This window comes from Dromaius novaehollandiae, chromosome W (genome assembly GCF_036370855.1).
Source record: "Dromaius novaehollandiae isolate bDroNov1 chromosome W, bDroNov1.hap1, whole genome shotgun sequence".
NCBI lineage: Eukaryota > Metazoa > Chordata > Aves > Casuariiformes > Dromaiidae > Dromaius > Dromaius novaehollandiae.
In genome coordinates, this window is record NC_088130.1 from 47,855,174 (window position 1) to 47,882,709 (window position 27,536).

The following is a 27,536-nucleotide window of genomic DNA, read 5'->3' on the forward strand; positions in this document are numbered from 1 at the left end:
TTATTGTAGAACCAGTTTAACTTCTGGCAGATGAAATGCATACATTAGCTAGCTAGAGCCATCTGCAAGGCAAACACATTCTTACCTCATATGTTTCTAATTAGAACGTTTTGTCTTTCAGGCACTATCAGATGCCATGCTATGACTGGTAATGAATTCTGAAATCAAGTACATCCCAAAGGATTTAAAATCTTCATGGATTAAGGAGAGCCTTTTGTGAGTTTCAGTTATTTTCACACCTTGTCTGTAAGTCTAAACAGTATTTCTTGGATAGCAACTTAATTATATGAAGAGCTGATATCCCCAAGAGAGGGATTTTTGGGGCAGACTGGGATTACATACAATTTTTTAAAGTATTATTTTTCACTTGTTCATTGAGTAGGACAATCATGTAGATTTTTATGTCAATACCCAACATCATTTATTTTGGAGAGCTAATACAGTGTGGCTACGTGCAGATTTCCCTTCTGCTCAATCTGAATTCCATTCTCTCGCTGAGAAATAGTGGAGTACAGTACAAGATTAGCATTTTAATACTCATTTTTTTATGACAGAGTAAAACCTATTTTATGAAATTAACTTTTAATGCTTGTATGAATATCAAATGACTTAACATGATCTTTTTATTGGTGGCATTTACTTTTTCTGCTTCACCTTCTTGTTTGAGGATAAAAGATTACATATGCGATATATTTAAGTGATTGCTTTATTACATTTTAATGCCTTATTGGAAACACTGAAATATTTCAGCTGAAGAAAATATTTGATGGAAAATAAAATAATTTATTATTAATTTAAAAGACATCTTGCAAAAAGTCATAATAACTGCAGTTTTCTCATCCGAAAACCAAACTGCTAACCTAAATAATCCATCACTAATATGGCATCATATAGTGATGTATATCACTTGCATAACCTCAATCATGAGAAGCATGAAGAATGGTTTTATTTCACTTGTAAATTAGTATTGGCATATGGAGGGCATGAGGCTGAAGGAGTCTTTCCAAATTCTATACAGAAATAGGATGGATGTTTTATAATGTGGTTGAGTGATGGCAGCACTGTTGATGGCTCTAGAGGAATATCTAGTTAGGATATGATGTGGTACTGGATTTTAGAATATTTTTCAATCTCAAAAACTATTTGCTTAAGTACATGAAGGATACTGACTGCTGCTGCAATATTAAAGCAAGTGCTAATAGATAAATTCAAAATTTCAAACAATCCGACCTGTTTCTTTTTTGAGTAGTAACATTTTTCAAATACCATAAACAAGCCTGGATGAAGGACCACGCTTGTCCCCGGAGATGGGTGTGTAAAGACCTCAGGCCCCTGACAGCCCTCAGGAAAGCAGGCCGGCTGAGCAAGGGCCCCGAGGGCTTTTGGCTCTGTGGGTAAAACCAACGCATAGGTTCCCAAGCTGCTCCTCTGTTACCGTTCTCATTTCATACCGCCTTGATTGAAGCTGAGGGAATATTCAGTTGTCTTCTGGACAGTGGTCTGTAAAGTAGCTTCGTGGTGTTAATGCTGACCCTCCTTTTCCTTAGCCAGGCTGAACAGAACTCAGCACCTGCCCCTGCCCCCAGTGCGGCTGCCCAGTACCTGCCCTGCAGCGGCTGCTCGCCTGGCCTCGCTCACCTGCTGCCTTGCACACCTCTGTGGTTCCTTCGCTTCTGCTGCCCTGCAAGCACCGGCAAAGCTCTGGCTCCTGGAAATCTCTTTAGGGAACTTCCACACAGGGGCTCAGAAGTCACTCTGGAAAGATCTTTGGATTTTGTCTGGATATATGTTTTCCTTCTGTTCACATTTGCTTTCGTGGGTAGGTACGTTGGCTGTGAAGGAATCCATTTCCTTCGTTCCTCTGTTTCGTAACAACCGTTCCCTGTGCAGCTATCATTCAGGATTTTTTTTCTTTTAAAAGTGTGGGAGGGAAGCAAGATGACTGGACCTTTGGCAGGTAGAATAGCTGTGAATATATCCACTACTAGGCATGAAACTCACACACTTCCAAATGTGCACAAAGTGCCTTTCCCTGTCAGAGGCAAACCTCTCGGTCTCTTCCTGGGTTTGTGCTGCCTTCAGCGTTTCATCTGTCTGGACTAACAGCATCAGCACCGAGTACTCTCCATTCATAGAATATGTTAAGTGCCCTACTTTGCCCCAAGATGGTTTACAACAAAAGCTGACTGTTCCCTGGAAACTACTGAAACAAATAAAAGATTGCTAGTATGAAAAGCGGTAACCATAGTAATAAAAAATTCAGCAAATCCCAGTTGCACCCCAAACAACAGAATAACAAACATTAAGTTGATTGAAAAAAATATTAAAATTTAATTCCACCATGAAAATTCTATTGAAATGGCTGCAAAATATTACAAACAACCCAAATTTTACTGGAAACATTTTAGTACCACTGTAGATAAGAAAGACAAGATTGCAGAGCAGGATTAACTTCTTAACCAGAAAACTGTTTACAAAGGACCTACTCTTGCTCCCACAGATATCAACAGCATTTCGTTGGCAGAATTCAAAGAAAATCAAATTTGAGCCTTCAAATTCTTACTGTATTTTTACAAAAGTATTTATTTGGAAAGAGCAATAAAGGAAAAAAGTAGAATCTCTCTACACTTTCTATTTTTTTTTCTTAAGGAGGATCTCTCTCCTTAAGAAAAATGTTGCAACTGTCTTATTTGTGTGCCTTTGCAATCTTTTTAAACTAATTGCCCCTTGGAATTAATAATAACCAATATAAAGTAAAACAGTATAGCCCAAGAAACAGTTTACTGTTTATGTCTCAGAGAAAGATACAGCTGTGCAGTTAGAAATGCCATACAAAATTGTTATCCAGACTAAATTTAGGAAAATGTAGCCATCCTCAGTTATCAATTTTTACTGTAAATGTACAAAAGGGGCCAATATTACATTGGATTTTTGACTCTCCTTCTTGTCTTTTTCAGAATAAATCCATGGTAACATGCTATTAAAAATGATATAAGTAATTCTATTCATATACAATTAGTGATATCTATATTATGTTTCTTATGTGTCAATATATTTTGGAATATTAACTTAAGGATATTACTTTATCAGATATCCTAAATTAAATTATTTTAAATTATTATCAGAGTTTCAGACTATCAGTATGTCAGTTAAGTTAAAGTAATTTTTTAAAATACATCTTATTTTAATATTTTTATAAGATCAAAAGATAGAAGCAATTTGGCTGAACAGGTGAATCAGTCCCTCTCTTTGCTGAGATAGGAACAGTAAGCTAATAAGACTAAAGAGAGACAAACAAAAAAATGCAGCTAGAATCCCAGTCCTGGCATAGATGAGAAAAATGTTTAAAATTTTTGATAATTTTTGAGCGTATGGACCTACACATCTGGATGTAGCAAAACATGAAACTATGACAATAAAAAACTAGCTTTTTAAAGACTTGTTTATATCAATATAAGAGGAAATCTGCCATAAGCTTTATTACACCCTTAAACTTATAAAATATCATGCCTAATGCCACCAGTAACACAGCCAATCTCTTATATGTGAAGTAACTGGATATACTGTAATTACATAAAAATCATTTCTCTCATGACCATGACTACACCGTGATGGTGAATTTAAATTACTACATTTCCTTTAAGTTTGTGTACATTAAAGAAATGATGGTGAAAAGCATTTATTTCAATTAGCATAGCTAGACTGGTAATTTTTAATTCTGCACATATATTCTCAAACAGATACAGCAATTATTTTTTGCAGCCTGTAAGGAAAACTAAGTAGTGGATTTACTGCTGTTTTTCAGATTAAATAAAAGTCTCTGGTCCTGATCACTTCATAGCCTATAAGAGACTGAGCTTGCTGGCCCTGCTTCAACAAAGAAGCATAAGCACATGCTTAATGTTAAGCACACCGATAAAACCTCTGATTTCATTCCATTCCATCACATTTGGCAGATGGCAGCTTCCATAACACATTTCTCTTTGTTCTCTGCTTGAACAGGGGAGTACACCACCTACTGAAAAACCACAGGTCTCCCACACAAATCCTAACACCAGAGGAACTACATACATATATGCACATGCTTTTCAAGATTAAACTGCATTGCTCTGTGTAGAATTATGCCCCTTCCTTGTACTTTCCTGAAAAGTAAGCTCTTTAACTATGTTGTACCAGTCTTTGGCACTTGATTTCTGCAAGTTTCTGATATCCCTCCTGTCATTTAAAGAAGTTCTTTCACTTTCATTTGAAAAATACTGTGTAAAGCAGCAAGTATGGACCAAATGCTGAACCGGCTGCAGTTTGGTACTGTAACTCTGTGATCTTTACATACACAAACTATAAAGTGCTTTAGAATCTGTTTACATGAAAGGTGCAAATAAACAGTGTCCTCTTACATGGTTTCCTTGGAGACACATAGTACTGGTGAGCCCACACTCAGGGGTATCCTCAAATTGTTACAGTAATGGAAAAAACATATGAATTCCACACAGCCATGCATAGGCTGAATTAAAACCGAAGAACACTTCTTTCTCCTGTATTTACTGGGGTTAGTGTCTCATGGCATCACAGCCAGCAGGCCTGCTGCTTGCCCTCCTTTAGTTCTGTGTCTTCCTAGATCCATATGCAGTCATCTGGATAGGTAAAAAAGGTATAGTGCTACTCTGGAAATCTGTGCTAAAAGGGTCCCTTTAATGTGCAGAACTTGGAGTTGTTAGTTGATTCATTCTGATTGCCATTTGCTGAAAAGGTGAACTGTTAGCAAACTGTGCGGGATCATTTCTCTTCTTGGTTAGCAGGCTCAGAGTATCAGGCACTGAGTAGAGCACATCCCCACAGCAGAATGCTGACAGGTCTATCAATTGTCAAAATTTCCCCAAATTTGGATTATGTGATTGAAAGAGCTCTGATAAATGTCTATATAATGCACAGTGCAGCACTTCAGTGCTTGTAGTCTACTGTCCCCAAAAGATCCGACTATAAATGGGGAGCATCGTCGTTTTTTTATATATGAGGAATTGAATCACCCATAAGTGAGATGACTTGGCTTAAGGTTGCAAAGTGTGCCAATAGTCAACCCCCCAAATGACCCTATGGATCATGTTCTGTTGTAATGGACAGAACTTCCCTAAGAACAAACAGTACTGTATATTTCTACAGAGTAATTATTTTATACATTAGAGGTAAAGTCCTGCTCCCATCTGAATCACGGCAAAACTCCCACTGAGTTAAGTATGATCTGGATCTTACATTATATTTGGAACCAAAGTCAAGTACTTTGTCACATATAGCAGAACTATCAAGCAAATAGCCTTACAGCATGCTTGATGCAGTCTATTACAATTCTTAATGATAAAAAATGCAATGTCAAACATTGTGCCTCTTTAGATTGTTATTATCATGGTTCACATGACTGCTGTTTTCTTAAACTGTAATTAATACAAACTAAAAAGGGAAAAAGAAATAACAAAGAAAACAGAACACAATAAATCCTATTACCCAGTTGACAGAATAAATGTAGATTATCGCCATATCCATATCAAACCGCCATCCACGGCTATCATCCTCGAAGTCCATGTAGTCCATCCTGTGAGCAGCATGTGGGAAATGCCTCCTTGTTACAGTAGCTGAGCGTCTTTGAAAACCTGCTGGAAAACAGAAGAGGATATACAGATCCTTATAAAAGCAACTACACTGAGTACAAAATAAGAAGTTAACCTCCCCCCCCCCCCAGTTATTTACAGAACAAATGGAAGCAGGCAATCTTACACCTCACTGCTGGGTTTCCTCACTTTATTGGACAAGAAGCTCTCTGGGGATTTGACTTTTAACGATCTAAAATGAAACTTTTCTTCCAAGTCTGGCAAATAATATTTTTGTTTGGATTTGGTACTCTCTACTATAGTAAAATAATATGCTTATGTCATCCAGATCTATGAACATGTCTCTTTTGGTGCCAACTTCCACTGAATTTGATTCAGTCATTTGAAAGTAAAAGGCTCCATATACTGTAATTAATTTCTTGAGTCATTAATCTCTGGATTCCCTGAGCCTACTCATCTGAATTCTTCAGCAGTCGAGCCACCTCCCTATGCATACACAAATACCTAATGAACACATAGGTCAACAGTGCAAAAATATTTGAAATCCTATTGAATTAACTGAATTTTGTATTTGATTTTTTCTCAAAACACTCTTCTGACCAAGATCTATTTCCTTGAACTTGCACTGATTGATGGCAGAGCATGTCTCTATATACACATACCAGGTTAAAACTCATTTTCAAATTACTGTTTGTATGCTGATAATTCTCTAAATATAACTTGGGACACTGCAAACAGGCTTTCAAGTAAATGTAAAAATCTAGTGTGAAAAATAAACCTCAAAATACTTAAAATAATAAATCTAGATACACACTCTTCTACTTTTAAACTCTTCTGTTTTGAAACTGGTTTGGTGGATCTAATGCTGAGGAATCCAGAAAAAGATTCATCACCCACCATGCCACTAAGAAACCCCTTTCCTAAATAATAAGCCTTTTAAATAAATGGCTCATTTGATTTTATGTTTCTATTTTAAAATTGAATTAAACTGCAAATTCTTGTATAATTTTCTTTTTAGCTACATTATTTTTGTAAGCATTTAGGATAACCCTTCTGGCAAGACAGAAGCAGAGAGAACAACTTCAATGAAAGAACATAGGGACTGGCATAGTGGGCCAGAGCACCGGTCCATTCCATCCACCAGTCTCTTTTTAATAGCAAGTAGCAAATGATATGGAGAGGTGCAAAGAATGCTTTTTTGAACAATTACACAATAATCTGATCTAGGGGAAAATTGATTTTAATCTCCAAAGCAATAGACTTGCTTTTGCACTAAAACTGTAGATTTATGTGTCCTGTTACTCTTGTTTTTTAAAAGACTACTCTTGTGACTATATTCTTTTCATCTTTGTGACTCTGCAATCCTACTTTGAATCCTATAAAGCTCTTAGCCTCAAAGATCTCCTGGGCAGGTCATGGGCTAGTTGTGCAGAAAAAGTGTTTCATCCATTTAATTTTTTTCTCTTCAAATGTCTTTGAATATTTTTTGAACTTTTACTACAAAGAAAAAAAATCACTGGGTAACAATACCCTACTACTCTGATTTGCAAGTTTATTAATTTGTACACAACGCTGATTATTGCAACTTCTTCTCTCAGGAAAGATTTTTCCATGTCTAATCATTCTTGTCACCTGCCTCCATGAAAACCCTCTATTTCTGTCATTTTGGAGATGTGTGATCAAATCTAAGCAACTGATTTAAAGACTTTCCAGTATTTTACAGCCTCAGTGTGACTCCAAGAATGGCTTCTTTGAATGCAGGACTCTGCCAAAAGGTCAGTCCTCCCCAGACTTCCCTATATAGTAAGAGAAGCACTATGTATGCACAGTACTTGAATAAAAGCTGCTCGTGAGGGTAAAGAAGCCTCTGATGGACCAGCTGTGTTAGGCCCTGGCTTATGGCATGGGGAAGAGGTGGGAGCTGCACTGCAGAGGCAGACAACCTGACCTTACCTGTGATGGTGGACAAGGAAGGACCGCATTCATACAGCTCTGGATTTATGTACAGCATTCTGTTTTCAGGTAAAATTCAACCTTTATGATACATTCTTTGATTTTGGGAAACAGGTTATCACTGAACTGTCCAGACACTTTTCCCCTAAATTGATATAATGGATTTTGGAACCTCAAGGTGGGGGAGAAACAGTTAAAAGTGCTCCCTTCAGTGGGCATCACTGCATAGCAGTGTGCATCAGTGCACACTCCTCAGTTGCATCTGCTAATGTGCTCCTTCTAGGCTAGCTTAACTAGGCCTTCCTGAAGTTCCTCAGTCTTCTGCTTTTGACTAACATAAATAATTCTGTATAAATTGTGTTCACATGCCAGTAATTTTCATTTTAATACTCTCAGACTTTATTCAAGATAATTGACAAATACATATATATATATAAAGTGTCCTAATTAACAACTTTGGTGGAATTGCACTATTTTTCCTTCTCAATGGAGTGTTCTGAATTAATGTTTTGTCCAGAACTTGTATAGCACAATTTTTTCCATGCTTTCCAAACAAAAACTTTCTCTCATTGGTGTCCTTTTTAAGATAATTTATTGGAGACCTTTTGACTCCTAATAAAATAATTCAGTTGATTCTTATGTGTTCATTTAATGACTGATTTAGCAATGTGACTAGACTACTGAGACACAGATTTTCATTGGAGAATCAGTGCTGGTTAGATATCATGATATCATATGTAGATTAATTTTATTTCTAATGATAATATGCATCAGTTTGTCATGTACAGATATTAAGTTTCCAGGTGTGTGTCTATCAGAATCTCTCTATTACTATTTATCTTATTTTGGAGACTATACATGAAATCTTCATGCCAAAGAAGAGAGTGGTGAAATTTTGTGATGGTTTTCAGTGACTCCAAGTGGGCTAAGATTTGCCTACAGCTAAAAATGCTACAGTGACTCTAGGGAAAAAAAAAGCAGGGATTTTCTTTTATAGAGCTTTAGGTTGGAATACTACAAATTTTATGCAAGTGCATGAGCTAATCAACTGCTTAAAGAGAAGTATGATATGGACTGTCCTTTTTTTATGTTATGTTTTCAATTACATTAATTTAAAACAGTATCTTTGATTACTCAAAAATAACATCAGTAATTCAGTAACTGAATAGTGAAAAATGTTACTCTTCTTTAAGTATCCTTATCCTGCTATGAAGATGTAGTTTATGTGAAAAAAGCTCATTAAAAAACCGACCTCAACTTCAAACCTCAGTTTCTCTTAATTTCTTTTGTAACACTTGTTAAATATTATTGTCACATATAAGTCTGGATTTATGTTATTGTGTTCTTTTTTAATTGAAATTGCAAATGATGTTAAATTTTATCACTTATGTTGTAACATGATCTTTGCCTTTTACACATGAATTTTGGTGTATATTATCCTCTCTGGAGGGTCTCAGTCAAGACTGCTATCTGTGATTTCTTTTTATTTATTTCTATATTTGTAGCAAATAGAACAATTTAACAAAATGCTACTGGCTATTTTTGCATCAACAGTTTGGGAGCATCTTGCAGTCCCAGAATTATGTAAATATTTAGCTACGTTATTTAAGAATTGGTAGTCCTCGCCTTCTAGAGGATTTAGACAAATATTATCTGTGGTTTCTATCTCTATGTAATTTACCTTAAGCAAATCTGCATTCAATTTATCTTAGATTAGACTTTGTAATGTAATCATTCTACATTCAAGAACAGCAGTTTCAATATAGCAAACTATCTATTCTGTAATTGCTCTTGGTATAGAAAGCCCCAGAAAGACTGCTGGCACTGTAGTAATGATACGAATGCAATCAGGAACTGCTTACTGTACAACAAGTGTAATCCCTGTGGCTTCTCTGAGCATAAGTTAAGCAATTGAAAATTGATGGCCAGTAATGTGGAACAGATTTTAATTCTTTTTGAAAGAATTGCTGAATTATTGAAATAATAGTCTCCTTTTTACCATCTATAAATTGATTAAGCTTTAGTTGAAAATGTCAGTATTACAACTAGCCTCTAAAGTGAATTCTGGAACTTAACACGGGCTAACAAAGAACTTTTTTTTTTAACCCTGAAGTATATTCCAAAAGACATTTGGATATATATACACTACTGAAACTGAGTAGCAGATTTAGACACTCTGTCTGATCATGCAGATCGCTTGCTGCAGACTCTATGATCCATACTCTACTACTGTCTTTAATACGTTCTGACATGAAAAATACCTTCAGATGTCTCTCTCTCCAGCTAGAGTGGAAGTAACCTGTGGCTATACATAGCATTTTAGCCAACAGCAAATAAAGTCTGAGAGCTGTGAAGTTCTCCAAAAACTGCTCAGTAACATGGTGTAGGGGTTTTGACTTACGAAACAGAAGAGCTGATGGAGCTCCAAATCACATCTAATGTATTTGTTCCTTTTTTAAAAAAGAAGTCCTGTCTCATTTCAGGAATACAGTCCCTAAATCATTTCTATAAGCATGTATTTGTTAAAATATATACTTTACATAACTTTCTTATGCATGCCTGTGTTGCCACTCTGAACATGGATTTCCACTCAAATCACATGCACAAACATGCACAGTGCCAGCAGAGTCTGGCAGACTTAGTGGAAACCTGTAACTGAAAAAAACCCCAGAAGGCTGTGTGCAAATTATGCTTTTATACTGATAAAAGAGTACAAATCAAAAAGGATTTTCACCAGATCATGAATAGGCATATCTGTTGCATGTGTCCCTGATGAAGTTTTTGCAGCCTCCTATTGAGGTGCTAATGATATTCAAAATAAGACTACAAATAATTTAAAATATTCTCCCTATTTTACAAATTGATGGGACTAATTTTGCTACGACTGAAGGTGAGATAAGAGATAGGAAATTCATCTTTAAAAATATGCCTGAATGAATAATATGTAAGCTACACCTACATTATAAGTGCTCATGTAAGATTAAGTTACCTAAAAGTAAGTGTATCAGATCTACCAAGGTGATTTTGACCTGATCGCTTGTTTTGATATGGCCAGCAGCAGATAGACAGATCTATTGAAACAGTGTAAGAAAAAAGGCAAGTACAGACTGACACCTTCCCACATGTTACTGTGCAGCAACTAGCAGTTTAGGCCCCCTTGGAAGCTGTGCTCAGAACACTGCTAAAAAGTCACTGATAGGCCCTTCTTCCTGTAAGTTTGGCCAATTGCATCTTTAACCCCTTACACTTTTGGCATCCAAAATATTCAATGGCAATGAGTTTCTTAATTTAAGTAAGTAAGTGCTTTGTGAAAAAAAATATTTCCTTTTGTATATATGCAGCCTATTGCCTTCATTGACAATATTCATTGGCTGTTCCTTGATGTGTCTAGACTAACATTTTCATTTGGATCAGGATGCATACTTTTGAACCAGATCTCATATTGCCCCCACTTACTGCACTTTGTGTCCTGTGGTGGAGCAAATAAATTGGACTCATTCCAGGTGAAACTAAATGAGAAGATGAGCTCCAGGAGCTCAAGTAATGCGCTCCAACCACTAGTGGTCATTCGGCCTGTGAAATCAGAAGTAAGTCGTCCCTCTGTCCCCTGGAATGCACAAGTGAACATCTGGTCCTCAGCACCAATTGTTTTGCCCTACCTATTATGGCTCTACTAACTGCTAATGTAGAGAGCTTCTGAGAGCTATTGAACAATCTTTCCTGAAACACCTTTATGCTATTCATAACTTCACAGACCACTTGTATCTGCCTCCTGTAATAGCCCTTTTCCAAACTAAAATGTTGCAGACTCCCTTTGTACAGAAAAGCTTCCATACCCTCAGATTGTCCCTTCTGTATTACAGAAAGATGCTTCACCCTGCTTTATCTTTCTTTGAGATGATGTAATCAAAAGTATATGCAAAACTGAAGATGTGGGATAATCAAAAATCCAGACAATGACATAACGTCTTCCATTTTGTTATGTTCCTAATAATTCTATTTACTTTTTTGACTATGGCTGTGCATTGCATGTTTTCAGAAACCAAAGCATTTCCCAGACCTCTTAAGTGGTCATAGCTAATTTACAGCTCCTCATTGTGAATATTATATATTATGGAGCCTGCACAGCCTCTGGGCAAATGCTCCCCCACCTAACTGTCTGCGTGGTGAGAAAGTTCTTCTTACATGCAGTCTGTTGCCTCTCATCCTCCTGCCATGCAGTACTGTGAACAACTGGCTCTGTCCTCTTGAATGCCTCCTCGTAGGTCTGGGAAGGCTGCTCTGAGGCCTGCCGCAAAGCCTTCCCTTCCCCAGACCGAACAAGCCCAGTTCCCTCAGCCTCTCCTCACGGGGCAAGTTGCTTCAGGCCCTGAGCATCCTGGTGTCCCTCTGCTAACCTTGCTCCAGTTTAGCAATGTCTTTTCTGCACTGGGGCCCAAAATTGGATGCAGTATTCTATATATGGTCTGCTGAGTGCTCAGGAGTGAGGGATCATAGCTTCCCTCAGTCTACTGGCCGTGCTCCAGTTCATGCAGCCCAAGATGATGATGGCTGCCTTCGCTGTCAGGGCACAGTGCTGGCTTGTGCTCAGCTTGCTCTCCATCAGGATGCCCAGGTCCCTTCCAGAGAGCTGCTCCCCAGGCAGTGCCCAGCCTGTGTCATTGCCAAGGCCTGCTCCTTTGCATGTGCAAGACAGCATTTGTTCTTGCTGAATTTCACGAGGTTCCCATCAGCCCATTTCTCCAGCCTGTCTAAGTCTCTCTGAATAGCAAGCCTGCACAGGAGTCTATCAACTGATCCTTCTAGTTTTTTGTCATCTGCAAACCTGGTGAGAGAGGACTCGTTGCCTCCTCTAAATCGCCAATAAAGATAACTCTTAGCTGTCAAGTTCGTTGTTACTATCATCAGCGAGCTGAATAATTCAGTATCATTAGTAAACTTTAGCAGCTCATTGTGCATCTCTTTTCCTAACCACATGTGAGTATGCTGAACTACATGGACTGCTGTGGGATTCCAATGACAATCCATTGTGGTTTGCTAGATGTTCTCTTCCGTTGTACTTTCCATCATATATTCCATCTTTTGTCTTGGTCTGGTTTTATTTGTATGTGCTCTGCTGAAAGAGGCCTTTATTTGCTGAAGGGTCTGCTTCACTGCTTCCCACATGAAGTTTACCATTGTTTGTCCTGTACTTGTTTCAAGGACACAGTGTTTCTACACTGTTTTCACAGAGGAGGTATTATCCCAAACTTCATGCTTGCCTACCAGCCTTCTCCAGTATGTGTGCAAGCTGTAACATATTCTGGTTATGCTAATATAATAGCTAAATTGCAAGATTTGCTAGTTAAAATGAACTATGAGTCCTATACTTCCAACAACAGAAAAGGGCATACATTACTAGCGAGATTTTTGAGAGGATGGCAGTCATCCTGTATGAATGCCTGCAAACATATGTCACACTGATTCCCAGTCTTGTATCCTAATCCCTAGCTTGGTCTGAAACCCTCCACCAAACTCAAGTACCAGAGGCATCCAGTTCCTTCCCAAAGCTAAGGCTGCTCAAACCAGTCACCATCCTTCTCAGAGCCGGAGTTTTAGTTTCTCCCTCTCCTACCCCAAAGCCTCCCTACTCCCCTACCTCAGGTATCAGCTGCACAAACCTCTTGTCTCAGAGATCAAAATCTCATTTTTTTCTACAGCCCTCAACTTCCGAACTCCTTTTGCCCCAGGATCTACACTAGAACTTCCAGCTTGCCTACACTCAAGGTTTACCATTTTTATGTCCAGAACCCTAAAACCACATAACATATTCTGAAAATGGTTTTGTCATATGGGAAAAGTTGAACCATACGAAGTTTGAAAATAGCAGCCAAATTTTCTGTGACGACTACACCTGTTAGATATGTACAGGACAAAAGAACATGCTTTTCCAGCAGGGCCACGTTTGTTTTTTGACAATGCAGCACTTTGTTATGAAGAAGCAGTTATCCTCATAGTCAAAACTCTGCATTTTTCTGTCCCTTTCTAAGCACTGTAATCATATCCCTTTTCACTCCAGTCACTTCACTAGTGTGACTTACCCCTTTCAGCTCTTTTTTCTTCCCATGCTGCATTTTTTGCTTTCTGCAACTCCATCCCAGGTTTATCCCACTCACATTCTCTTCATTCAAATTCCTCCCTAAAAATATTTCTTCTATAGATTGCACAAACACTGACCCATTTACAGATTATGCTGTTACTTTCCTAATTAAACAAAAAATAATCTAATTTCCCTCCTGCTCTCAGTGATGTTAAGGTGTATTTTTGTGAGTTCGTCTGTTATGGTGTCAGAAGTCTTTTGCTCCAGACACGCTCAAGCCTTCTGCCTGTGTGTGCCCAGCAACCTCCTGAGGCAGGGATTATAGGCAAAGTTAGGAATACCAAATATGGAACCTAAAGAGGTTTTGAGCACAATTTAGATGCAAGCCCAAGAAAGTGATCCAGGGAGAATATATTAGCCGGTTGCATTTTGAACTGATACGAAACCTGCAGTAACTTTTATTCAAGTTGAAAGCCAGAGGAAAGGGCTGTGGTAGTGACACTCGTATTTAAGAAGGCAAAGCTTCAGACAGCTTTGTCTTTAGGGTTTCCTACCGACTGTCTCTAGCCGTGTTCCTATACCATGTGAGGGATTTTCAGGCTATCCTTTTGAGATACCTAAGTCCAGCACTCACTCTGAATTACTTCTGTAGGACCACTTGCCTGATTTTGACGTAGTACACTGCTTAAGCAGTATGAACCTTTTATGAAGCTCAAGATGATAGCTTTTCACATATATGAAATGCATCATTCATATGACATTATAACACATACATGAACCATGTCATATATATAATGTAATAGATTACAATAAAACAATAAGCTCAACATCAACATCTAAACTACATTAACTGCCTTAGAGAAAAAGGAACATTTTTGTTTTTCCTGCCAACAGCTTCCACCTCTGAGCAGTACCAAAGAACATCTGCCAGTTCTCAAAGTTCTCAAGTCTGCTCATTTTTGATAGCTCAGAGCATTCCTTGTTATTTTCAGTATCAAATCATGAGGTTGTGTGACACAGTTTTATAAGTAGCAGACCACATTTTATCAAATCTGACCTGTAAAAAGGCCTGTGTAGACAAAGAGGGTATGAGAAGGATGTTCTGTTCTATTTTTTTCCACATGCTTTTAGAAGCAATCTATATTGTTCTTATGAACAGGAAAAACAGATTTGTTAGCAAGACTCAACACTACAGAAAGCTACTAGATACGTAAACATAGATGAGGCCTGGTGAAGAAAGGCCTCATTAGACTGAAAACTGGGAAACTTGCATAAACAGTGAATCGTACATTTCACTCCTCTAGCTTAAATGTTTTTCAGTTAACAATTACTTATAACCATGGCAATGTTTAACTATTGAAGTACACTTCCTTCATGTAATAAATAGAAAATAAAGGAAAACTAAAGAAAAAAACCCTCTCATTCCATTTCGGATGTATAAAACAAGGAATACAGGATAATATCTATGAAATAATTCCAACTATTTTATATGACCTCTTTCATAAAATATTCTGGATTTTTTTGGTGTGTATTTCTTTATTGACCGCACCTACAACTGATAACTTTTTTTCCAGAGTCATTTTCTTTACTCCACTAGGCAGACTAGACGCGATAAGCTTTTCCAAACAAAAAACTGCACATACAATTATCCTGATAATGTGCACAAAATTAAAGATTAAAGAATAAAAAGAGTTACACACCCAAATTGCCTTTATACAATTTGTAGCTTATCTTTAGATTTGGAGAACTGTGTATAAGTCACATAAGGAGAAATTTTAACTTTGTTCTACTCCAGTAGTCATCCATCTCTGATTCCTTATTGCATGCATTAGCTATTCAAATGTTCAAAAATTCAAATTTTTATTTTCAAATAGTGTACTCAAGAGTGAGTGGAGGTTAGGGAAAAATACAAAAAATACCCATTTAATTCTGAAAATTAAATTCTTCATCTCCAAAATGATATAGAAATGATTTTCTTACCTTCAAAAACTCTGAAGGCTTTCTTGCAGCTTGGAAGAGGCCATTTTGCAGAATTTGATCTTTGAAAACTTTCTTTTAATTTCAAATATTCCGTAGGAAAAAAAGATTTGGTAGAGTTGTTCAGTTCTATAATAATTAATGGGAAAGAATATATGCATTAATGCTGCAATTACAGCAATAATTTTCTTATGTTAATTCTACAAAATAAGATTACCTCATCTACCGTGTAATATTTTTTCTGATTATTACATACCTTTAGATCTCCTCAAGTTTTTGAAAATCACATAAAAACAAACATGTCCAGATACAGCAAGAACAAGTCTTAAACATGCTCTTCTAATTCTCTACCTCCAGACTAAGGCATTTAGGAAAGATGATGTCAAACTGTACATGAATGAAGCACATTATAAATCAGGCTATTTAAGTTACAAGACAATGAAGACCTCTATGAATCAATGAATGTGACTGTGGTATTAATTCTCCATTCATGCTATTTTTTGCTTTAACACCATCAGTCAGTAACAGCTGGCAATAATGGAAAGAGATGGAAAAGTCTGAAAAATTATCTGGATAGATTTTTTTATACTGTGGATTAAAAGGAATTACTACTTAACACATTCTTAGAGTGATTAATGACACACTGGAAGATCTGAGGAACTAACTAGATGGACTGCAACTCAAAAATGGCAAAATGAACCTATCTATAGTCATGTATCCATGGAAAATAGATTTAAAAGATGAACATAATATCCTATCACAGAAAAGAAGTGATTTGATGATAACAGACAGTTGCAAGCTAACGGTTAACAGGAAAATTTTTTAAAGCCCTAATTTCAGTTGCTTGAATGAACATTCTCCCTTCCAACTATCATGGCTCCATATAAATACTAATAATAGAGGTTGTTTCCACAACTCATTGTGTACCTTAAAAAATAGAAAGAAAAGAAAGGCCCTTCACAGGTCTTTGAAAAGCCTTATGTGTTATTACTATACTTATTATTACTTTGCTGCAATTTTGCATACCTTTAATAATCAATAGTTAGTAATTCTTTAAGAGATGAATCTTCTCTGACAAATCTGAGAAAGTTAAACTTTTTGTGAGCAGGCTCCACAAAGAAAAAAAAAAATCTGACAGCAAGCTACTGAGCCCTTTCATCACAGTAGCTCTTGCTACATAAGAGGAAGGGGTTAGCAGATTGAAAGTCAAAAATGCACTGGTTCTAAAAAGTCTTTCAATGTGCCTTTCCATATTTCACTATGTCAGAATGCAGGCAGAATTGGCCACACAGCATACAGAAAGTACAGAAATCCCCAAATGCTTCTATCTCATTATGGGAGAAGAACAGTGCTACTGCACCTACAAACCTGCATCAGTGAAGGGAAAGAGGCCATTTTTCTTCCTAAATGTAATTGAAACAAATTGCATATTTTTTCACTAGTGCTTTTCAATTTTTATGTAAGAGCTATATATGGCACTGAATATATTTTGATTAAGTACTATCAGGATTCAGAAAAATAGCCTCTGATGAGACTCTGCTTGCCTCTTGCAGGATCAACAGAGAGTGTTTTAGTTTCCTTTTAATGGCCATAAAAATTGAATCAATTCTTTCAAATTGATTGTCCAGATTTAACCACTGAAATCTCTGGTGAGGCATCTAATTCCTGTTTTTCAGAAAAGGCAGTGACCACAACTCTTACTGGCTTTTAGAAGGTTGCTTGGTTAGGCTTTCGGGCCGGCCAGACCAAGCTACCTTGCTGTATGGGACCCTTTCCTTCTCGCGTGACTGGACTTACTATGCACAAATAGTGCACTCAATCTCTGTTTCTTAGAAGTGGAGGATTTATTACACATGGGTGCCAGATCTGGCACTTCTTGGAAACATTTTACATGAATCAAACTTCAACCTGAATGAAAGTGCACAAGCCCGTCCTGGGCTCATTCTTTCACCTAATACGAGAGGCATTTAAAAGACAGACTTCCTGGAAGTGGGTTGCTATAATCAGATCAAATTCTGTCCTTTTTCTCAGGTGAGTCCTTGGCACTCTGTCATCTGACCAGAAGCAAATCTATCCCGAAGGGAAGGGCTTTCTGTCCTTTAAGGAAGATGGGAATGTACCACAGACACCGCCAGAGCAACCTGTCTGCGCTGGAACTCACGCTCAAGGGAAGCAGTAGAAGATGCTCACTTGTTGTGGGCAACAGGCCAGATTAACTGTCCTCCTGAGTCACATTTGGCTTCGTAGCTCTGGATTCGGCACTCTTTTTCTTTATAATTGGTGGTTAATGGATCTTTTTGCCTTCATCTTTTTTTGACTTGTTACATGCATCCTTCTATTTTAGTTACATTCAGTTTGCAAAACTGTACAAACTAAAAAGTGAACTTCTGAACATATCCTTAAATTTTTTTTTGACATATCCTTGTAAAATAAAATGCAATTATACAAAAGGAAACTTACAGAAGGCATCCAGAATAAATTAGGGGAATCCAGAATAATGAGGGAAATGAGACAGGCAGGCTGTAGCATTAGTGGAAAATGTAAAGAATGTTAGCAGTTCTGCTTCACTGGTTGCTCAGACCGGTAACAGCAGTGACTTTAACGTAACTTTTAAAAGACTTAATAAACCTCCTGAGTAGAAAGTATCTACTACCCTTTATATTAGTCCTGCGCCATTTGTATTCCCTAATATGTTGATTCTATTAATTTCTCTAAGGATATGATATCATCATCAATATTTCTTGGTTGATTTATAAGCTGTTCAACATGTTATGCATTGGCAAATTACAAAATATTTTTCTTAATAGATGTATGATAAAACAAAGTCAATTTAGTGTATCTGTTTTCAAATATATTGCTAAGTCAAGCATATACTGCTATAAATTGTATAAAAGTATACAGATAGCTGTGGTAAGGTCATACGGATTTCTCTGATCTGAAGTTATTAATTCTACACACATATCCTGTACTTGTTATGACTCTCTATTCCTGACACTGTGTTTACAGTTTAGCCACACAAATCCATTTCCTCAGTAAAGCTACATACTTTTCTAAGTATTCAATTGCAACAAATAATCCTGGAAATATTTCACTTAAATGACAGTACTTCAGAGGTGTTAGAAAGGTTTGCAAATACATTATAGCCAGCATCCGTATCCTCCTTCTGCTCTCCCAGTAATACTTTACTGCAGCAACCCTGTTAAATAGCTTTTCTTTATTCATAGCCCTACAGCAACTAAAAGCCATTCTGTAGTAGTGAAACCCACTTCATCTGTACATCAAATCCAAAGAAGCATTGAGCATTAAGCAACTGAAGTGAGAACAGCTTGAAGCCTCTATACACCAGACAGGCAAGGTGCTGAGAGTGCTCAAGCTTCAGTTTCACACGCAGTTTTTCTGCTGCAGTGCTAGTTTTTTCAGTCCCTGTCCCTGACCGTTGGCTCTTGCCACCTGCAGCACTCGAGTGAACCATCCTGGGAAAACTAGTATGGCTGAAAAACGCCTCCTTCCCACCCCTGTGAGCTCTTTTTCAGACAGTTCAGTTCCTCGAGCTAACGTGTCATCCAGTTCTACGACGCTGAGCCTCTTCAAGGAATAGTCTGCACACGGCCAGAAATAGAAGCTGGGTAGCTCTGCTGCTCAGTGCAAAATCATAACTTAATTCCACAAAATCTGCATCCCCAACCTGTCATCACCACAGCACTCTCTCTCCCCGTTTAAGCAGGATGCCTGCATGATCTCTGCACCATGCAAAAATAAACAAATGTTCCATATGGCTGAGTCATTTCCATTATTTTGTGACCATCTATGCATACTTTTAAGTGCTGTAAAGGGCCTGGCTCCATATACCATAGTGGAATTTTATCCATAGTGCTGGAATTTACCTTTTAAAGCTCCAGGTGTAAAGACTGACCCATGCTGTTCCATGTATACTATGAATAGCACTACTTAGCCTTTCTTATTCCTACACCCTTTCTGACCTCAAACAACAACCCCTACCCACGAATGTTTTCCTACTGCAGGAAGTCAGGAGTACGAAAGGTGAGGGTGTAAGAGGGGAGGAGGGCAGAATTTAAAAACAATATTAGAATTCTATAGTTCTGTCAGCTTTTATTTTCACCTACAGCTAAATTAAAGTCATAAAACCAAGAAAAGAATCATTTTTGTCATTAATTTAATAATTTTAAAATGCCTTTTTAGTGAGGTATTTTGAGGCATGTTTGTAATGTTTGGAGTTTGTGATTATTTAGCAAGAGGAAACCAAAGAAATATGAAATATCAAAACCCCACTTCAAAAATCAAAAGGTTTTGAAATATACCTCCAGAGTAATTTCTTACTGCTTAAGAAAGCCTGCACGCAATAGTTCTAGGAAGAGCTAAATGCAAAGAAATCCTCACAATGGATAATGAGACCAAATTCTGCTCTGTGTGGATTCTGGATTTACCCCACTGCATACTCTTATTATTTCTTTGGACAACAGACTATTTTTTATGACTATACTTTGTTAGCAGGCATTTACTATGCTTTTACCTACATACTTATTCAGACCAGAAATAGATGAAGAAAAAGTTATAAATATTTTTCTATATTGTAAAAAGTTTAATTTTTATACCTGTTTGGAAAAAGACTCTGGCAATTGTAGTGCGACACAGTGGACATGGAGTGCTGGCTGGATTGTCTTTGGCAAGCATCCTTAAGCACAGTTCACAAAAGATGTGGTGGCATGGATAGCACATGTAAGGATTGAAATAAATATCCAGGCACACTGCACAGAGATAGCTTTCTTTATCTCCTCTGAATTCATGCTCATCATCTGTATGCAGGTTATCATTTGCAGTCTGCAAGAAGGAAAAGAGAGAGAGAACATTTCTTCACAGCGCAGCTTATAACTATTTTGGATAAACCAATCAGCAAGAAGGTGGCTTTAAACAATGCCTAAGAAGTCGGTACAAACTGTGATATTCTTAACTTTTAATACACGTTACTTTTAATGAGATAATGAAACATATGGACAAGACAAGAATGTCACAACAAGCATTGAGGAAAAGGAGAACAAAAGTCATATATTAGACAGTAAAAGAAAGGAACAACAAAACCAAAAAGTTTGACTAAAACTGTAATATTTTCAGATTTCTTCTTTTAAAACAGATTTTAACAATTCATATGTAACTTTATTACCAGAATATCTGCCAATTTTCCAAAGAAAGGCAAAATGAAACAAACAATTCTAAAAGTAACCTGTGGATTCTTCTGCCTTTGAAAGGTAATTTGTGAAGGGTATGTTTCTGCGAGACTCAACAGTGACTCTCAGTTAATGACCCACAGTTTGAAATAAGCCACAGCTTTATCACTATAATGGAGAACCCCTGAACCTTAATGTAGAACGGAAACCCTTCTAGCTTTTCCTTCTAGGAAACCCTAGCAACTTTGGCAAATGCTTGTTTTTGCTAGCATGTATGCTATGAATTTTCTTGAATGGATGTATTTGCAGGGGGGCATGACTGGACTTTCCATATTGTCTACATGCCATATGAGCATAAAAATGTTTATATAGTACCCGGTTCCTGCTTTGTTCTTGTAAAACGACTAAACTTTTCCATGTAAGCTGAAGATCTTATACTAATGGCCCCCAAAGTTTTTGGCTTAGGAAAAATATATTTTCTTCATTTCTACGGGAGGAACACAAGAAACAGATTTACTTGGCTCTGTTTCCTCTGCCCCTACTCTCCATTTCATAGCTAACAGAACCCAACATACCCCAGTATCCAGCAGACCCACCGGGAAAGATCTGAGACAAAGGAGGGTGCCAGACACTGCCGAGTGTCAAAACCCTTCTCATATGTCCCTTGTTCTAAACTCTCAAACCATACCTAGTGACTCCAATTTAAGCATCTTAATTCTAAGCTGTCTTGTAGCATCAATGACTTCTTGTAGGCTCCAGCACCCATACTTAACAACCTATGCTCTAAATGTCCCTTGCTCAACCACTACCCCATACCTACCTCCTTGCCAGGCCTGCAGAAGTCCTTATAGACACCTATTACCAACATTAAGCCTACCTCATGACTCACTGCTACCCAATATATAATGTTCTGTGCCAGAGTAGCTGCATGATTAGCATCTAGATCTGCATATTCACCAGCTGTCTGTTAGACAGGCCAATTTTGACACTTGTAGGCCATGGCAGACTATCACTGCTACTTGTGTACCAAATATTCATGATAATATTTTGTGCCTGCTCAGAGAGTGGGAGTCTCTATGTCTGTCTCAGGGATGATTATGTTTATGGCTTACTGCTTTGGATTTCTGCTGTTTCTCATTACAGTCAATCCCCTGCTATCTGGGATACTGAACACCCTAACAATATGAGTACTATGGAATGCATTTGAAAACACAGAGCAGAAATATTTACCTGGGAGGATTTATCAGTCCAGATGTTATGTAGACTGCTTCGGAGGGGAAAATTCTCCTTCTATCCTTGCATGCTTAATGTAAAGGTGCATATAACTGTAGTCTTTTGCACAGGCAACTCCTTCAGCACTCTCTTACATGAACTATCCCTCTTCTAAGGGAGAGCAGTGGGGTGGGAGGCAGAAGAATACATAAAGCCACATTTTTACCCTTATACACCAGAAGGAAGAGCTGATTTGCTGCACATTTGGGTGCCTCACATTTTGAAAGAGAACAGTTTGCATACTCTCCTGTGCTCTCTCAGAAGCTCCCGTTTGGTAGTTTGTTCCATGCTATTTGTAAGCTATACATAAATGAGACTATAATGATTTACAACTCAAAAACTGAGTTTAAGCCTTTAATTGTACTATATACTCAGAATATTATACCCAGGTTTAAAAAAGTTTGTTATAGAAGAAAGAATGGCTATAGATCCTGCTTTGTACAGAAATGGATCAAGAAGAAATAAATACTTCTTGGTTACTGCTGGAAAAGAATGATCAGTGGTTTCAGCATCATTTCCTAAAGAAATGCAGCTTATGAGATTGCCCCATCTATGCATCAGGTGGTTCCACAACAGCTTTTGAATCCTTAGTCAATTGTAACTGAATTTGACAGAACAGTTGAGATCTGAAGTATACTGGCTTCCTGCAAATTTCACTAAAATTGACAGCTAGGTTGAGTAAGGAGACTGAAATGAGTGCCACCATTATGGGAAAGTCTGCAGAGTGCCCTCACCGGGTGCCTATTTTTTTGCCAACTAGTACAGTGAAAGCTTGGAAGAGGAAAGTGGGGATACTGGATGAAAGAGGAGTATTGAAAGAGGCTTTAGAGTCTGGGGGGTGTACTTAGGGGTGTACAGAGTAAAGAATGTTAAGGAAATCACAGAAGGGAGCAGACATAATGTGGTAGCTATGGAGGATATGAAGAAGTAGGAAAGCAGGCTTCACCATTACTTACTCTTATTCAACTAAGAACTTGTAGTCATTTTCTTTCAAGTCAGTGGTAGTAATAGCATTAATATATTGTTGCTTACTAGAAATTATAGCCTAACTTCTGCAGGCTAGACCAGTGACTTTTTATGGAGATTTAAAAGCAAACTCAAAACCCAAAACCAAGTACAATTTTAAAATGTATGAAATCCCTATCAAAAGTTTTTACTTGACTAAGCTAGCAGCAGTTCTTCCAAGTCAGGCCAAAATGTCCATTGGGGTTTGTATGCCTTCGAGCCTCTGTTTTGGTTGACTGGTATAATGAATGCAAAGGGCATCTTTTCAGGCTTCTGGCAAACCTAAGCTTAAAACATATAGATTATAACAGGGCAGACAGGCCGATGGCCATGGCTTACATTTCTGTACAAATTAATAATTCACTCTGAACTACCTGCACTCTAAACTTCTCCCTATACAACTTCTCAGAAAAACCCAAAGGCAAACTACAAACTTCAAAGCAGAGCAAAGCAGCTTGAGCAGCTCTCTGGAGCTACCTATTGCCAAGAGCCATGTCCTTCTTTCAGACTCTCCCCGCTACATTTGGGCTGGATAAATTGCCCAAAGGGAAAAACAACTGAAGGACATTTTCTTTCACTGAGAACTTTTGTTTAAAGCAAAGAGTGTATTTATTTTTATTTTGTGTATTTAAAAGTAGCTTTAGGCAATGGAGTTCTTCAACTCTTGATTAAGTACTTTGCAGACCATGGCTTCTAAAGCAACAATTAACTATGGGTAGAGAGCTATACTTTCGTATATAAGGTTGTAAAGTGACAACACTAAATGAATATAATAAATAATAAAAGTGAATATCAGAATATTCTGAACAGATAATCACACTCCAGCCTCCAGGTAACCTCTTCCACACTGCAGAGGCAATAAATTGCCTGTCGTCTTCTCAGAGAAGATATCCTCCTGAACACTCTAATTCCCTTTCCCTGCTCTATTCGAGTCATCAAAGGTTGTTCTGAGGTCATGTTTATTCATGAAGGTTACTACTTTTCAGACCTGAAAAGGCCTTTTGACCCTCCAAACTTTGTTTTTCCTCACTCTAGCAATCTGCCTAATCGAATATGCTTGATTTGATTTGCCTAATCAAATATATGTACACGTATTAACTTTTCCCTATCAATCTTGAATCGTTTCTATCTTTAGATAATGATGGCCACAACAGTATTACTACAATATTTTCTTAGTCCTGAATGATCTCATAATGAACAGCACAGGCAATTTAGTTTCCTATCTAGTTAAAGTTCATTGAATTATTATGCACAGGCCATAATGTTACCCACATATTATACATGCTACAAACTGAGCCAGGCCAGTAACTCTAAGTCTCCATTGACCTTATTATACCCCTACCTATGATAATTATCTGGTCCATTATTTTAGTATCTGAGCACCTTACCATCACAACTCATCACAGCCTGTGTGGTTAGCTGAAATTATTTTCTCTAACATGCATTCGCATTTTTTGTGCTTGCCGAATGCAACTTTCTACTCTTCTTCTGGTGGCACAAAGACTCCTGGGTAACCACTACAGTCCTGCTGCAGGCAGAAGTTAACTAGGAGATGCTACTAAGACTGAAATTACTGGATTAATTCACCACTCAGTGGAACATCAAGCCCACCCTCATAAATGAGTACTTTACTGGAGTCTATCTAGGTAGGTTCCGTCTGCATTTTTCTTCTCTGGAAATGCAGCTATTTTATCACGAAAAAATATCAAGGTAATATGGCAACATCTAATTTTCATAAACCTAAAACTATTACAAAGAAACAAGAGAAATGGCTTATCAGGGGTGAATTTAAAGTTTTAAAGCATATATTTATTTAATCTGATTGTTAAGGAATCATGTCCTTTTACACATTTACTTAAGTTTTATTCTTCCTACCAAAGTAAAAGATCGCCATCTATTAGTTACATCAAAGCAGTTGCTATCTATATCTAAAGTGGTGTTCTCTGCTTGTAATATTTCTGGTATGTGGTAAAAAGAGTCCTGTCAGTTCACATATATAAAGACCTAGAGAATCAATAAATTATTTCAGCTGAAATATTAGTATTATACCTGTAAAAATAGCCCACCTTTTAATTTTGAGATAACCAACAGATTTGCAGCACTGAAATAACAGACAATAGTATGTATTTATTTTTCCACGCTACTTGCAGGCTTTGCGTGAATGCACACGCTATTATTCTGTCAGGGAAAATACTCATAATAAAATGAGTTGTGAAAGGATGTCTGGAACAGTGTCGCTATATTTTGGCAGCTTTGCATAAATATAGTCATAGTATTCCAAACAACGCATCTGAAATTCTTCTTGTCATTCAGCATAAATCTGAAGCATTTTATAATGATGCATGACACAATCTGAGTTAATAGATAGCATACAAAAGGCCCCTTTGTGCAGAACTCCTACTCTTACCATTAAAATAGGCCTTTTCCTCAGCACTACAGAGCAGAACGAGCCACGGAAAGAGGCCAGTTCAGAGATGGAGTTCCAGCGCTGTTCTCAACTGCACTGACAGTCTGCACTCACATGCATCTCCATTTCTGGAATGCAGCTTCATAAATAACATGAGACTGTAAATTTTAGTTTTCTGCTAAAGTTTCACTGTTCCTGGGATTTGTCAGCTCCAAGTCACAGTTCTCTCTGCCTATATAGTCTACACCTGCTGCTGTCCAGACTGCAGATAATGAGCAGAACTGCACCTGAGTAAATCAAGGGGAACTGGTCAGCAACTGCACAGAGAGGCTGCAAACGGTTATCAGAAGACCAACACAAGGAAAGGTACACAGAATTTCTGGCCACTAGATATGTTTGTAGGGAACTTGCTATTGATTTGAACAAAAAGATGGGTTTGCTGAACTTAACAGGCTTTTTCAAGGAATTTATTTAAGTAAATTTTATATAAATTACTTAGTAGTATTACATAAACACAATTTTTTCAGTCATTATTTGCAGTGATTACACGATCACTCAAATGTTATTAATATGACATAACAACAGAGATTTACAACACAGGGCAGAAGCAGAACTGAGAAAGTTGTTGCCTTTTATTCTGCAAATACTAGAATTACGTAAGAACCATCAGAACTTTGACTGGAAATAGTAGTTTAATCCAAATAAATGAACCGTGCCTCTGTCTGCAATTACATGGATGTGCACTATGGTAGGTACTACCCTGACTCTCCCTCTGGGCACCTGCTGGGACATGACATGTCCTTTCCATTGGACTGGACAAACAGCATAGCGATTTAAGGAATCTGCAAGTATCCTCAGTTTCCACAACCTAAGTACAGCTTGTGATATGTTATAGTAAGAAAAAGATTCACCAAGTGAGATCAATTTCTTCAAAATAACTCACCCTAAAATTAGGATCCTAAATTTATATTGAGACAATTAAAGAAGTGTCCCAATTTTTAAAAGTTTTCATTATCTGGATGGAGCAACTGGGTGATGTTCTTGCTCAGAATAATCAGACCACCTATTTAAGAGGCCTGACTGAGTTTCTTAAACATGATTTAATTATCATATAAATAGATTCCATATATAAACCATACTTAAGTACAACATTCACTTACATTGAAGGAAAAGAGAGACATGTAAAGGATTTCAAATAAGAATACACTTGAGAAACTTTAGGGGAAAGATCAAATCTTGTCACTGTAGGTTATTCTTTTATACTTTGATGACTAAGATAACTACTGAATAATCCTAACTTCACTAGAATTGAATCTTTGAATTTACTTCCTATGTAGTTCAGGGATGACTTGAAGAAATTCATACATTTTTTCCTTAAAAAAACCAAACAACCAAACAACTCACCAAAATATATAAAAATATGTTTTTACTTCAAAAATGTCAAGAAAATGAAGGTAGCCTTTCCAGTACTAGCTTTTCCGGCACTACAAATCTGCAAGAAGTCCAAATCCATTGGATTTCTTACAGAACTTGTATTTCCTTTCTGAAAATTTTCTCAAGTTAGAAAAAATGATTAACGCTTAAGACTCAAGTAGGAGTCAACAGCAAAAACAAAGAACATTTATAAACAGGCCAAGCAAATCTTTTTTTCCAATTTAATTTACATAGTTATTTTGACATAGTAAAACTTGCAGCTTATAATCCAACTGTACATTCTAACATTCTAATGTACTACACATTCTAATGTGAGATTAAGACAACAAAAACAACCAAAAATATAAAAGTATTTCAGATATCTTCATGTAGCAATAGAAAGAAATCTTGTTTTCTTCTTTTCATGCTACCTCTGAGGACTGACACTGAAATCTGATCCTGTTCTGTTACAAAAAATTCAGATGGATTTGCAGTAACAAAATGCAACCCAAATATTGCTCTTCTGAAAAATAAGATATAGATACTCAGTTTGACTAACCATCTCTTTTCAAATCTCCTCTGTTATATTCTATCGGAAAATATAAATTATAGTTCTGTGATGGCAGCTGCCAGCAATAACCATT

At 37.2% G+C, this 27,536-nt stretch overlaps 1 protein-coding gene across 1 annotated transcript in view; it reads right to left on the bottom strand.

Annotated features, from left to right (window-relative positions):
- Positions 1-2,307: 2,307 nt before the first annotated feature.
- The window catches only part of RNF180 (ring finger protein 180), a 61,094-nt gene continuing 35,865 nt past the window's right edge, over positions 2,308-27,536 (bottom strand). The window contains exons 5-7 of the mRNA XM_064499928.1: positions 20,226-20,451; positions 15,616-15,741; positions 2,308-5,645 (exon numbers count right to left, since the gene is read on the bottom strand). Coding sequence (XP_064355998.1) covers positions 5,446-5,645; positions 15,616-15,741; positions 20,226-20,451 — 552 coding nt within the window. The 3' untranslated portion in view covers positions 2,308-5,445. The remainder of the gene's footprint in view (positions 5,646-15,615; positions 15,742-20,225; positions 20,452-27,536) is intronic.